The sequence below is a fragment of the Nicotiana tabacum genome, chromosome 20, assembly GCF_000715075.1.
Source record: "Nicotiana tabacum cultivar K326 chromosome 20, ASM71507v2, whole genome shotgun sequence".
NCBI classification, from domain to species: domain Eukaryota; kingdom Viridiplantae; phylum Streptophyta; class Magnoliopsida; order Solanales; family Solanaceae; genus Nicotiana; species Nicotiana tabacum.
In genome coordinates, this window is record NC_134099.1 from 86,670,314 (window position 1) to 86,685,651 (window position 15,338).

Here is a 15,338-nt window from a genome sequence, read left to right on the forward strand (position 1 = left end):
AAGCCACAGGTAAGTCACTCATACATGTGTCAATATTTTCTAGTGCCAAATCATCATTTAAATGAGTAAATTTATTATTACTAAGAAAATTATTATTAGCCATGGTGGGTTTTGGCAAAACCATTTGCTTATTATCTATGTAGTGGTTTTTAGAAGGAGAGTTGTTTTGTTCATTAGGATTGTTAGGTTGATCGGTGGCTTTTGTGGGTTGTTAGGGGAAGGGTGATCTTTATATTGAAGCAGTTGGGTGTCCAAGTATTTACCTGTATTAGCATTGAAAAGTTTAACAGAAATACTTGGACCATGGTTGCCTTTAACCTGGTTGATGGAAGGTTGAAGAGGAAGTTTTCTGCCTTGATTTTTCTTTTTGTTGAATGAAACAGTGATCTATTCATCCACTTCCACTTCATTTGTAGCCATAGGTTGATGAGTTTATCCCGGGGAGATTCAGTGCATTGTTTCTTGATGTAACTGCATTGCCTCATTGTGTGACCAAAGCGACCATAATTTTTGCAAAGAAAGTCTCCCCCTTCATGATGAATATTTTGCTTATGTTGTCCAACAAAAAGGTTGGGTTGGACTGGAACTTCCAAAGGAATTTCAACACAAATTCTTGCATATTAACCTCTAAGGGTAGTTGATGTACATATGTAAATTTTTAGTAGGCATCCTATTGCATTGCCGATTTTTTCCAAGATTTTTCCATCGTAAAACTCTATTGGCAACTGAGGAAGCCTAATACAAATAGCTGAGGTGGTTAATTTTTTCAGCCACAAAGTTTGGTTTCCATCTGGAGATGGACAGGAAGTGGTCATTTATGAACCATGGACCTAAGTGGATGGCTTTATCCATGTTCTCCTTCTTCTTGAATTTGATAATACAATAGTCTTCTCCAAGATCAATGAGAGAGAAGTCTTCTATTGGATTCCATAGAGCTTGAATTTTCTTTTTTAAATAATGATGTAACATACGTTTTCCTACTAATTTGATAATGATGGAAAATTTCCACGGTTCATAAATACGTTGTCTATCTTCCGTTGAGAGGGGAATTTCTATCACACCATTCTTTTTGCCTTCTGGATTGTGCACAATTTTCTTCTCATCCATTGATTTGGTAGTGAGGAGTATGTATTCTTGTTCAATTGTAGGAGCAAAATCCATTGGGTTTGATTCCATCAATTTGTCCTTGAAGGATGTTGGATTTTTCAAAACATCTTGAGGTAGGTTGTGATGGATTATGTCAGGGGGTTTAGGCATGGTACAGTAAAACAATTGTTGAAACATGGTGTTATTTCCTTGGAATATATAAGATCCGAAAGAAATTTGGCGGATCCTTTAACAAAGGGTTTGGCAAGGAGAATTATCCTTGAAATGTCGAGGGGGATGGGGCTAAAGCCCATAGATTGAGGAAGTATGGTGGATACCCGTTTGTGGTCAAACGAAGCCATATAAGACATCAATATGCACTACATTTCCTATCCCTATGGCGTGTGGTAATGCTTTATAAGGTTGAACTTATTTTGCTCTTAATGATTCCATAGCCTTAAGGTAGTCTATATGTAGATAGACTTGATGGAATCATTTACGTGAGTGTAAAGGTGCGGTCGCCTTTTATGAAAGACTTGGGATGTCTTTCTATAGCACTCATGAGACCCAAGGTATATGCATGACCATAAAAGCACTTTGTTAGTATCGCAGAGTTTGCATAAAATTAAGGATATAGTATGTGTTGTGGGGGTCTAAATTAATGTCCATTCAGTTCAAAAGTACTTCATTTTGTGGATGTTAGTTGTTGCCTCATTTCACTACGTGTCAATTCAAATCGAAAGATATTGACACTTAAGTACATGTTCATTCCTTTGCCCAGAATTGTTCTATTTTTAACTTTGCATTAGTGGGAGATTGTTGGCATTATTCATAATGCAAATTCAAAAAATTTCTTTTTGAAATTCCATTTACAACCAATAGCCATGAGTTTTTTATTTATGTCCTATCTATTTCCAAGTGGCCTCTTGCATGAAGCCTTAAAGCCAAGTGTTGAATGGCTTTGACAAATGGCTATGCAAATCTACCATATGTCTTCATGCATGGAAGACAAAATACACTTGTCAATATTGGAGCCAAGTGGACTAATATAATGGGACAAGTGTCAAAAGTCTCTCAACACATGTCATACATGCAACCTCCTTAATTGCCTATAAATAGGTTATGGATTATCCATCATAATCACTCAATTCTTAACCAAGAATTCATCTAGCTAATCATTACTTTCTTCCTAGTCTACTTTGTAAATTATCCAACACATAAAATACCTTCATCTTCTCTTCTTTCTGGACAACTGTTTTGTGCAAATTCTAAACTTTCAGCCACGAGTACACGTGTTTGGAGATGTGAGCACGTGATTTTTGCCCTATATGAAATACTCCTATAAAATCCCAAGAAAATAGATTTTTGTTAATTATTTACCATTTTAGGAATTTTGTAGAATTTTATTTAATTGTTTGCATTTTTGTGCACGTTTAAGTTTTATTTAAATCATGAAAAATACCAAAATATCACGCATTGCATTTAAGATTTAATTTTATATTTTTAGATTAATTAGTAAATTAGTGTTTTATAAAAATTAAAAATCACAAAAAAATAACTTATTTTTGCATTCTTTATTGTTTAATTTCAAATTTTGGTAATTTTATTTTAATTTGGCACTTAATTAGTTGTGGTAATTATCATTAAGAGTTAATTAATTTAATTTTGTAGGATAATCTAGTTTTGATATTTTAATTTAGGTTTTTATTTGGAAAAAAGGAATTAAAAGAATTTGAAAATAAAAAGAAAATGAAGAAGAAATGAGAAGATTCGGATTTTTGGGCCAAAATGTTGAAATCCCTAGCCCAAATCAATTCTACCCGTACAAACCTGTTAATCCGACCCAGACCACCCCATACCCGGTCTGCACCACTCAATGACCAAATGACGTCATTTCCATTACCCTTTGATCAGGACCGTCGATCTTAATTGATCGGACGGTCCGGAACTGAGCCTTATCTCATATAAAATTGTTCGAACACTGCCCCCTAACTCATCTCCTCCGTCTCTTTCACTTTTAGAACACTCCCCTAACCCTAAAGCGCCGCCCTAAAATTCCACCATCTCAGGCCGGCGGCGTCACCCCCAATCCATCCCCGATTTACACCATAAGAACCTCACTGTTCCCTCTTTCCATGGCTTAAAGGCATTTCCTTCGAATCCTCCTACATCTCGTCGAATTTCAAATCAAAGTTGGGGCCCTAAACCCCAAATCGCTTTGCCCTCAGATCTGTGGCATGCATGACCTAGGCCTCCGTTTCATTGTGTTCAGAAGTCGGATTTAACGCAAAATTAATGCTGTTCATTTGTTCTTCATAAAGAACAAGCGATTAGCATCAGTTTTGTTTAACTCAAGGAGTCCAGTGTTGGTTACGAGTTTAGTCGGTAAGTTTTCTTTATTTTTTCTGTCCATTTTTGTTGTTTTACCTCTTATTCTTCTTCTTTTCCTCCCTGTGTATTTGAGTCTATCTTCTGACCGAAATTCTGAATGGTTTCGAACCTGGTTTTTCCTTTTAAGTTAATTTGTTTGGTCGTATTTATTTCCGTTCATTTTTTTAGTTTTCTTTCAATCTTTAAAAGCTGCGCTTGATTTTGCTTGTTCACTCGTTTAGTTTTAGGTTTATACTTCTGATTTTGCCTTGTTATTTTGGTATCATAGTTTAGTTAATTATGTTTATTTCAATTGGTTAGCTTAGTTAATTCCATATTAAGTAGTCAATTAGTGTAGGTTTTAGTCTTCGAAATCCTTAAGTATCTTCCGTGTGTTTGTTTACTGATTTAATTTAGTTTAGCTTTGCTGCTTGGGCTTTGAGGCCGGTTTGGACTTTACCTCAAGGGGTTTGTTTGGTTTCTTGGGTCGGATCTGAGCCCAGGTCTGGTTGAGCTATTGAGTCAATTCGACCCATTTGGTTTCCTAAGGTAAAAACAGAGGGTCTGGGGGTTAATTTAGGAAATCTAAGTTGGGGAATCTGATGTAAATAACTTGGGAAGCTTCCTAGAAGCTAGCCTTTGGGACTATTCTGAAAATTTGAGTTTTAACCTAGGGATTTCTAAGCAAAAACCAAAATTCCAAGAGGGTCTAAATGCAAATTTGATTTCTTTTAGGCTGCCCTAATAGCCTGTCTATAAAGGCATTGCTACTTGAAGCTCAAGTCAGATTAGAATTTAGAGACTGATCCCAAAAATTGTAATGGCTAAGTTCTTTGAAAAAGTCTGAATTCCATTGCTGAAAACTACTAAAATTCTGTTTTGGTTTTGGATTCTTGAGTCTTCTGTTAGCTAGAACTTATGAAGAATTTCATAATCATATTGCTGGGATTAAGAAACGGTTTGAATCTAGTTTGAGGTTGGATTTTTGGTCTACTGGATATCACTGTACCATTGCTGGATTGAGCTGGGTTTTTGCTGGTTGTTTCTTGTTGCTGGGTTTTGTTCTACTGTTGTTGTCTATTGATCTCTTACTTCTTTCATTTCCTTTCTTATTTCCAGGTATTTCTCATTTCCTTTATATGTAAATTGGAAGAACATGGAGTTGTGTGATTGAGCTGAGATCTATAGAATATCAATTTGTTCAATGTTGTTCCCGCATTCTTGAAAATCGTCAGATTTTTTAGTTAGTTTTGATTTTCCTTTGTCATGTTTACTCTTTGATGTTTAGTTTTAAGTCTGTTGTTTTTTGTAATATTGGGTGAACCATGAACTTTAGCCATTTAATGAGTTTGAATTCGTGTTAAGGGGTCATTAAGGTTATGGTTGCAGAAGTTTCAGTCAATTTGTTATAGGTTTTAGACTTTGTTTAAGTTCTGGTTGAAACCAGTGCTGTTGTCTAGTGTGAAATTCTATTTAAGCTTGTTGAAAACCACAAGTTTTCTTTTGCTTGCATAGAGTTTGAAGCATAATTCAATGATTTCTAAGTTTGTCTTTAGTTTTACCGTTGGTCATGTAATGAGCACTTCGAACCTTTTAAAGGGACTAAGAATGGAAATTGAGTTTGATTTGAGTTAACTCTCTACTGGGGGTTTTCTTTAAAGTTTCAAGTTATATGATTTTGTTTAAATATGTTAGGCTGAAATCAGAGGGTAGTAGGAAGGTTAATCTTTAAACCTTTTATGTTAAATGAAGAGTAAAAGCTGCCAGTTGTTTTGTTTCCTTTTGAGATCCTTCATTTAGCGTGCCTCGATTAGTGGAAAATAATCTTAATTGGGCCTTCAGCATAGGCCCAGTCGTGCAAACAATTCCCTCTGTTGATGCTGCTTGTATATTGGGTTTCATGAGAGCCCAGTAGTGCCCAAAGCATTTCTGGCTCGCTACAATGTGATCCCTCTAAGCTGAGCTTGGGTTGTGGAGTTCAAAATACCAAGGGTTCACCTCTGAAGGGATTCGAATTCCTGCTCCCTCAGCATTGGACCTGAATCAGATTTGGGCTCATTTTGGGTTTGAGCCCGAAAACATTTGCAACAAATGGGATTGTTTACGTTTATCATTTAGGCGTGTTTGCTTTGTCGGTTCAGTGCTTTCGTTTGGTGTTCGTTATGGATGTAATGTTCTTCTTTAGATACTTGCCTGTTTGATGTGATGCCTATTGGCAGTTAATTGAGCTCGAACTTTCAGCATAGAGTGTTAATTAGAATTCTGTAGGGCTTGCCTTAATTTAACTAGCCTCTTTAAAAATGGGTTTGAGGTGTGCTATAGTAAATGACATCAATAGTCTATGTCCCTCATGGTTTTAAAAATAAGGAATTTTGGATAATTAGTCAAGGAGCGCTATATTAAGCAAAATATAGTTATGGCCCTCAAGAGCTTAGTTTGAATTCCCTTTAAAATTGGAATTGAGGTGCGCCGTGCCAAATAAAATCCCAAAATGCATGGCCCTCGCTTAATTACTATTTTAATCCTTATAAATCGAGGTGTGCCATTTAGTTAAATTTCCATGGCCCTTGAAACTTGAAAGTGTGTAGTTGCTTTAGGCACGCTATTTTAAAAATTACCTTTCCTAAACTCGGGTGTGCATTTCATGTGACCCAAATCCAAATCTCAACAATGTTAAATAAAATATGACGTGGATCACGGGTGCATTTCATGTGGCGCGGTCCAAAGACATGTTTTAGATAACGTTGAATCTTCCTAAAATGATTAAAAATGGTTAATAAGTTTAAAATATACCATAGGCTAAAACATGTATTAAATTCAGATAATATGTCAATTATAATGGTTTAAGAGACCGTGCTAGAACCATGGAATCCGGGGGTTCGTAACACTTTCCCTCGGGTTAACAAAATTCCTTATTCAGAATTTCTAGTTCGCAGACTTCAAAAGAAAAGTCGAATTTTTCTCGATTTGGGATTTTAAAATAAACCGGTGACTTGGGACACCAGAAAACAAACCATCCCAAGTGGAGACTCTAAATAAAAGTGAATAAATAATCTCATTTCGAATAATATCACTTTAATTGGAAAAACTCCCTATATATACCCTCGGGTGGGTAAAAAGAAGGTGTGACAGCTCTGGCGACTCTGCTGGGGAGCATACCCAGAATCTCTAGTTCAGGGTTCAAGAATTCGAGCTTAGAATAGCTGTTATGATTGGCTTTATATGTTATCTGATTTTCCTACATATTTGAGCCTAATGTGCTAAATGTTTTTACCGCTTTGATATTCTGTGAACTGTTTATAAATTGCTACGAAACCCTTCCTCTCTCTGAGTCTTCTAAATCATGGAGAAGGGTGCACTTCGTGTGACTTATCTTCTGTCTAGAGTCTTATCCCATTTTAGAACAAGGTTTGGACAAGTTGCTAAGCCGGTGAAGCTTCTGTATTTCCGGTACGCTGCCCTCCCCCTCGGCTCGAGTTGTCCGCTCGGGTAAGCCAGGTCTAGAACAATAAACCCAGGTTTTTAACCTAGTATAACAAAGCCTCATGTCGGATACCTAGTAGGAACGTTTGTTTGCATCACGTGCATTTGACTTAGGAGACTCAACACAAGGGTTGGGTCTGTCTAGGACAGGTGTACCTGAAATGAAAAGACCATCCTGATGCATTCTACTTGCTACTTGTGCATTTATTTGCTTCGGATTTGCATGTTGACTAGCTTATGGATAATAGAATAAATTAGGAAAAGAAAATAATAGTGTGAAGGCTTAGAGAGATAGTTACTTGTTTTGAAAAATCAGTGTCCAAAATATACTGAAACTCTGCCAAAATTTTGAAAAAAAAAGAAAAAAAAGAAAAAGAAAGTTTTGTCTTTAAAATTAGTTGGTTTTCATTTTTGTCAAATCTGCCCAAACTACGCCAGTTTGATTCTCACCGGATGTGGGATACGTAGGCAACCCACATCGGGTCCAACTTCCCTATTGCAAAAATAGCCCAAAAACAACAAAATTTTATTTTTGTCACAAATAAGTAGGGTGATGCCATTCTTGTTTAAAATAAGCCGAATGTCCCCAAAAGGGCGCAGGAAGGTTGTTTTTACAAGAACAACCACCTTTGGTCATTTTTTTTATTTTTTTGACCGGTTAGCAGGCGCAGTCTTAAAAGCTTCTTCCTCGAAGTGCTGAAAGGCCGTATCTGCAAAATCGAGTTTTATTTTATTTTTTTTAAGTAAAATTTTGAAAAAATGGTGTTATTCTTTTGGGCCAAAATGAGTTAGTAAATCACCTTAATAAATGTGCAGGATGAGCACAAATGAAATTGAACCCTTCACAGCCTTTAAAGAGATCCCTTTACAGCTCCACATGTGGTGGAATGATCTAGGAAAAGGCAGTAGAGAAACCATGGTAAAAGTTATGGGAGGTCTCGTCGGACTATTGAACGTCAAGCCAAGGTTGGACGTAATTGAAGCATTAATACCTTTTTGGGACCCAACTCGCAATGTGTTCCATTTCTCTGACTTTGAGCTCACACCCACACTGGAGGAAGTTGCAGGTTATGCGGACCTTAATGGAAACTTTAGAAGTCGATATCCATTGTCACCAAGACTAGTATCTCCCCACAGATTTCTGGATTTGTTGAGTATTAGTCGGGATATCCAGGATGGAAATTTATCTGAAGGTTATTGCACTCTCCAGTTCTTGTATCAATGCTATGGTAACTCCCGAGATTTCAAAGAGTCGAACATTGGTCTGACCCATGACGGGAATAAAGACAAATGTGAGACAACGCGGGGTTTGGCTTTTATAGTAGCCTTTTTGGGTGTTATAGTCTGTCCGCGAAAAGATGGTAATATAGAGGTGGGTCTCGTAGGAATGATCGATGTTGCAATCAAGAAAGTTAGCGGCACTGTGGTTACCCTGATCTTATCCGAAATCTACCGAGCCTTGACTATCTGTCGGGAAGGGGAAAAGTTCTTCCAAGGTTGCAATTTGTTACTACAATTATGGATGCAGGAGCATCTCTGCCACCGGGTTGGGTATATAAATTACGGTATGACCGGTTTTAGTTGCATTGTAGAATTTGAAAGCCGAGTAGTGGGTATTGAATTCCCTGAGGGTACTGAATCTTGGCTTGAACATTTGAGCTCCTTGATTGCCGATAAAATTGAGTGGGCATTCGGATGGCTTCCTGTCACTGAAGCAGTATACATGTCAACTGAAGTGTGTTATTTCCTCCTGATGGGCATCTGGAGCATCCAGCTCTATGCTCCCCATAGGAAGATTTCAAACCGTCTCCCATGACGAAGATTTGAGTAAACATGTCATTGAATTGGGCCCAAAAGCCGTATTTTCAGAAGGGAGAATTCACCAGGTGTGGAATGAATGTAGATTTCTTGAACCTAAGACTATGGTGCGGGATCTAGCTAGAGGTGAAGTAGATCCCAAGTACATTATTTGGTTCGGTAAAAGGTTCCAGATTCCGGAGAGACCTTCTAAGAAAGCTCATGTTCAGCAATTCACCAACGACTCGCAAGAGCAGTGGGGTTGGTTGGAAAAAGAAGAAAGCTATAAGGCCAAAATAAGTAAATTAGAGGGACAAATCAGTGACCTCAAGTTTGGCAACAGTATCTAGGTTGCCGCAGATGAAGGGGAAAAGAAAAAACTAACTCAGGAAAACGAAGCCCTCAAAGCTCAAATCCGGAAGATGAAAATAGCTGCTAGAAACCCGGAAAGAAGTCGAGTGGATAAAAGTCTTATAAGCATTCTGAAAAAGAAAGCCCTTGAGTATCAAGATGACTTAGAAAAGTCTGAGGCCAGTCTATCAAAAGCCCAGGCTCAATTAGCGGAAAATGCAAAAGGTCGGACACAGTTTGTGCAACAACTGAAGAGAAAGTATGAAGGGACAATCACCAGCCTGAGAAGAAAGGTAACTACTCTTGAGAATGAGGCAGCCAAGCAGGCTAAAGACTTCAAAGCTGACAGGGAACACTGTTATGATTTGATGGCTCAGATGGAGGAAGGAATACAATAGTTGCAAAATCAACACCTTCACGACTCTGAGGTATTAGAAGCCAAGAATCAGCAGATAGGGTGATTGCTTCAGGAAAAGGGCAGAATCCGAAAGAGGATCAAAGCCATTGCTGATTACATTACCGTGAAGTGCCAAGCGTGAGAGGACATGACTCGTACCACCTTCTTCGCTGCAGTGATAACTTTCGTTCGCCAGATAATGAGTGATTTAGAGCGGCTGCAAGGGGATCTCGCATATAGGCCCGCGACGAGACAGAATGATGTCCCGAGGGCCCTAGGAGCATTAATGTATTTCTCATTTTCACTTTAGTCTGTTTCTGTTGGAGTCTGTCAGTTTATTTTCGAGTCTATATTTTCTTTCTGTCAGAGTCTGTTAGTCGGTTCTTGAGTCTGTATTGTCATCTTGCTATTAGAGTCTGTTGATTTCCTTTTCAAGTCTATTAGTTTTGAGTCATTGTAATTAAATCATTTTCTTTTTATGAAAAATTTAAAAATCCCAAAATATTTTGTCATTTTTTTACATTTATTATCCCCAGAACTACGCCCGGTCTGATTCATGCAGGGTCATGATACGTAGGAAATCTACATAGGATTCGACCATAACCAAAAAAAAGGAAAGAGTGGGAGCGGAAATAAGAAAATGGGAAAGAAAAAGAAAAGCCGGAATGAAGCATGTTGCGAAACATGTAGAAATACATTTAACTGTATAGGTGCATCACACCCCAATGTGCGATTATCTGTCTGTTATTTGTTCCAAACTAACCATTTGCTGATATTACATCCAGTCTAGGTTTCATAGAAAGGTGGTTGGTTTTGTGTTAGTCTGGCTTCGCATCCATACTTCACGAGGTCGAAGGGAAGCATTGAAATGTCTTCAGAAATGACTCTGAAAACAGTTCCTATTGCAGATGAGATCTTGGGCATCCCAACCTCAGAATCGACAATTGCCGAGGAAAATAGGTTACTGCGTCTTCACCTGATGGAAATGTGGGACGCTTGGGCAAATGGAAGAGTGCCACCAAGTGCAATCCCAGGATTCCCCGAACTCTTTCCTAGAGCAAGCGGTACCTCCACTGTCCAGATCAGTCACCCAAACACACCATTAGGACATCCAACTATCTCGCCCCATTTTGTGAGAACACCTTCTGAGGTTCGCCCCCAGGTGTTAATGTTCGGTGCAACCTCAAATATCTTCACTGCTCCACCTTGCTCGGCCACGACATAACCTACACTGCCCAGGCCTGGTTTTGACCCCTCAACTTTCACCTTCCAAACACCCACATTCCCAATGGAACCTCCTCAGTTTCCCACTTATACTTACTCTCAACCACCCCGATATGAATTCACTGTGGGGAAAGAAAAGATCACCAAAACCCCTAAGCAAGAAGAGATTACGAAGAAGATGAGGAGTGTGGAACATAGTCTCAAAATCATATACGGCTTGAGTGGACAGAAAAGTGTATCATATGCCGACTTATGTATATTCCCTCATGTGCATCTTCCATTGGGATTCAAAACCCCAAAATTTGAGAAGTATGATGGACACGGTGATCCTATTACTCATCTCAAGAGATATTGCAACTAGCTGCGAGGAGCCGGTGGGAAAGAAGAAATCCTCATGGCCTATTTCGGAGAAAGTCTGGTCGGTATCGCATCTGAGTGGTACATGGACCAAGATATATCCCGCTGGCACATTTGGGATGACTTGGCTAGAGATTTCGTTAGGCAGTTCCAGTACAACATTGATATTGCTCCAGATATGAACTCATTGACAAACTTGAAGAAGAAATCCTCGGAAAGCTTCCGAGAGTACGCAGTTAAATGGTGTGAACATGCCTCCAGGGTAAAGCCTCCAATGGATGAGATTGAAATGGTCATGGTTTTCCTACAAGCTCAAGAGGCTGACTACTTCCAAAATATGATGTCCGCAATGGGTAAACCGTTCGCTGAAGCTATCAAGATTGGCAAAATAGTGGAAAATGGGTTGAAAACGGGTCGAATTCTAAGCCAATCCGCCATCAGAGCTACCTCCCAATCCATTCAACGTGGGTCTGGAGGAGTGGCGAAGGGAAAGAAAAAGGAAGAAACATCCATGGCAACATCAGGTGCAAGAAAACACCGTACTCCCAGATCCTTTTTCTCAGAAAGGATCCCGCAACACTACTACCCCCACCAAGACTTAGCTTATGCTCCTCAGCCATACCCGGTCATGAATTCTCAACCTTATGTCCGGCCACAACAACAAGCCAACCAAAACCAAGCTCCATTTCCTAGAAACCAGCCTCCTTACCAAAACCACTACAACCCCTGGCCTCCACAAAACAATTTCCACCCTCGTGAACCACCCCAGAGGCCAAATTTTACACCAATTGGCGAACCCTACTCCAGTATGTTACCAATGCTTGTTCAAATGGGTCTGCTACAACCTGTTCCTCAAACCAGGCAAAACCCAGCATCACCCGCTTACAGAGCCGGTACCCGATGTGCCTATCACTCAGAGGCAGAAGGGCACGACACGGATGACTGTTGGACTCTAAAGAGAGCCATAGAAAACTTGATAGAACAAAGGAAGATAGTGCTAAGGGATGAAGATATTCCCAATGTGACTAACAACTCGCTGCCGGCCCACAACAATGGGCTAGTAATCAGAATGATTTGTGAGGACAAGGAATTTGACCCAGCATTGAAGGCCATCATTGCCATCGCTGATGTACAAAAGAAACCAAATGCTGCCCCGAAGCAAGACAAAGGGGAGAAAAAGAACAAAACCACCCCTCCAAAGTCAGAAAAGAAAGTTGAAGTGGAAATTGGGGCAATGCCTCCCAAAGATGTTGTTCTCTATGTCCCTCGAGGCCGCAAAGAAAAGCAGATGGCTTTGAGTCCTCCCAGGAGATTCGAACTAAATAAGACAACCCAAATGTATATGCCCAAAGGAGTTTATGTGATGCGGGGGCCAATTAATCTACCAAGGCTGAGTGAGCCCATGGTTATTGGCCGCGCACCACAAAAGCCCATGACGGATTCTACCGCTATGCCCTGGAATTACAACAAATCAGTGGTGACTTATAAAGGCAAAGAAATCTCGAGAGAAGTTCAAGAAAATAACCCGTCAGAAAAGTATTTCAATCTGGAAGAGGTGAACAATGCCACTAGAAAGCGTTTCCCATATAAGAAGCCCGTAAGTGCCGAAGAAGCGGATGCCTTCTTTCAAAAGATGAAAATGACGGATTATGAAGTGATCAACCAGCTTCAAAAATTTCCCGCACAAGTTTCCTTGTTATCTCTATTGATGAATTCCACCGAACATCAAAAGGTATTGATCAAGACCCTTAACGAAGCATATGTGCCTGTTGAGACTTTTGTAGATCAGTTGGAGAGAATGGTTGAAGGATTTTTCACAATTAACCAGATCTCCTTCAGCAAAAATGACTTGCCCTCAAAAGGGGCCGCACATAACAAAGCCCTGCACCTGACAGTCAAATGCGAAGGGTACTACGTGAAAAGGGTTATGTTGGACGGAGGCTCTGGGGTAGACATTTGCCCACTCTCAACTTTGCAGTGTATGAAAATTGGTACCGAGAGAATCGACCCAACAATGTCTGTATACGTGCCTTCGATGGTATCAAAAGGGACACAATTGGAGAGATTGATCTTTTTCTGACCATCGGCCCAGTAGAGTTTGAAGTAACCTTCCAGGTTCTGGACATAGACACGTCCTACAATTTTCTGTTGGGAAGGCCGTGGATTCACGCAGCGGGGGCTGTGCCTTCTACTCTCCACCAGATGGTGAAGTTAGAACATGAGGATCAGGAGATTGTGATTCACGGGGAAGATAAGCAATCGATTTATCGAGACCTGTCAGTCCCATGTCTTGAAGCAAGAGAAGGAAGTGAGCACATAGTCTATCAGGCCTTTGAAATCGTGGTCGTTGATCAGTGTGAAGAAGGAAAACCTTGTCCATAACCCTTCCTTTCTAATGCATCAATCATGGTGGCCAAAGAAATGATCAGGCACGCTACAAACCTAGGAAAGGGCTTAGGAAATCGTTGAAAGGAATAGCTGAACCTATTACCCCGACCGCTAGTGAAAGTTCTTTGGGGTAGGCTTCTGGCCTACTCCAGCTGATGTAAGATGGGCAGATGATAAAAAGAATGATGGTTGGGTCTTGCCTCAACCAGTGCCGCATCTATACAGAACATTTGTCAAGCCGAAATACAATGAAGAAGAGGAGGATAAGGCCTTTACGGTCGAAGAAATCGATGAAATCTGTGGGGCCATGAGGAAGATACTATATGAAGCCCACATGGTTCAACCAGGGGAAGGCTCAAGCACCGCTGAGGTGCTGCATATGGGACCTAATGCCAAACTGCAGAATTGGAAGGCTACGCCATTCCCAATCAGGAGGGAGTCCCGGTAGACCTGTCGTGCCACTTTTTCTGCATCACGAGTTATTCCAGGGTGTAACTCAGATGTTTTCTTTAGTTTCCTATCTTTTAATTTCCAATGTAAACCCTGTTATCTTCAAATTCAATGAAATGAAATCAATATTTCATCTTTCATCTTTCTTTATTCTTTCTGATTTGGTTATTTTTCTTTTTTATTTCTTCTTTCAGTTCTAATAATGTGGCTTTAAATAACATGACATGCTTGCGGACTTCATGCCCAAATCCAAACACGCTGTCTAACTGTGAAGTAATGAACCAAGAACCAGAATATGACGAAGAACAGGCTTTTAGGGAAATAAATCGAGAATTGGAACAATTTGAGAATAAACCTAAGCCGAACTTAAATGATACTGAGCCGGTTAATTTGGGTACTTCTGAAGAAATCAGGAAAACCAAGATAAGCATTCACACAAATGAGAAAACTCGGGATGCATTGATCCAACTTTTGTTTGAGTTCAAAGATGTGTTTACTTTATCATACGATGACATGCCAGGACTAAGTATTGATTTGGTGGTTCATAAGTTGCCAACTTACCCCTATTGTCCCCCTGTACAGCAAAAGCAAAGAAAGTTTAAAACCGATATCAGTGACAAGATTAAAGAAAAGGTCACAAAATAGTTGAAAGCGGGGGTGATCCGAGTGGTTCGATACACCACATGGTTAGCCAATGTAGTTCCAGTGCCAAAGAAGGACGGGAAAATTCGAGTGTGTGTGGATTATAGAGATTTAAACAAGGCAAGTCCCAAAGATAACTTCCCTTTGCCGAACATCCACATCCTTGTTGATAACTGCGCCAAATATGAGATACAGTCCTTCGTGGATTGTTACGCAGGATATCACCAGGTGTTGATGGATGAAGAAGATGCAGAAAAGATAGTTTTTACCACACATTGGGGTACATACTGTTACAGAGTCATGCCATTTGGTCTGAAGAATGCCGAGGCAACCTACATGAGAGCCATGACTGCCATTTTTCATGATATGATGCACCAAGAAATAGAGGTGTATGTGGACGATGTAATCATCAAATCCAAAACTCAGGACAACCACGTTCGGGACTTGAGAAATTTTTTTGAGCGATTGCGCAAATATGATTTGAAGCTGAACCCAGCCAAATGTGCATTTGAGGTACCATCCGGCAAACATTTGGGATTCATAGTCAGTCGGAGGGGCATCGAGTTGGACCCAGTAAAGATAAAGTCTATTCGAGATTTGCCTCCTCCAAGAACCAAGAAAGATGTTATGAGTTTGTTGGGAAGATTGAACTACATCAGCCGATTCATTGCTCAGTTGACATCCACGTGTGAACCCATATTCAAATTGCTGAAGAAAGATGCGGAAATCAAATGGACAAATAAGTGCTAAGAGGCTTTTGATTTAATCAAAGAATATTTGTCGAATCCGCCGG

At 39.8% G+C, this 15,338-nt stretch overlaps 1 protein-coding gene across 1 annotated transcript in view; it reads left to right on the forward strand.

The window, feature by feature from the left end:
• The first annotated feature begins 11,339 nt into the window (after window positions 1–11,339).
• LOC142174449 (uncharacterized) overlaps window positions 11,340–15,338 on the forward strand; it is a 107,744-nt gene continuing 103,745 nt past the window's right edge. Inside the window, exon 1 of the mRNA XM_075240244.1 lies at window positions 11,340–13,081. Coding sequence (XP_075096345.1) covers window positions 11,340–13,081 — 1,742 coding nt within the window. The remainder of the gene's footprint in view (window positions 13,082–15,338) is intronic.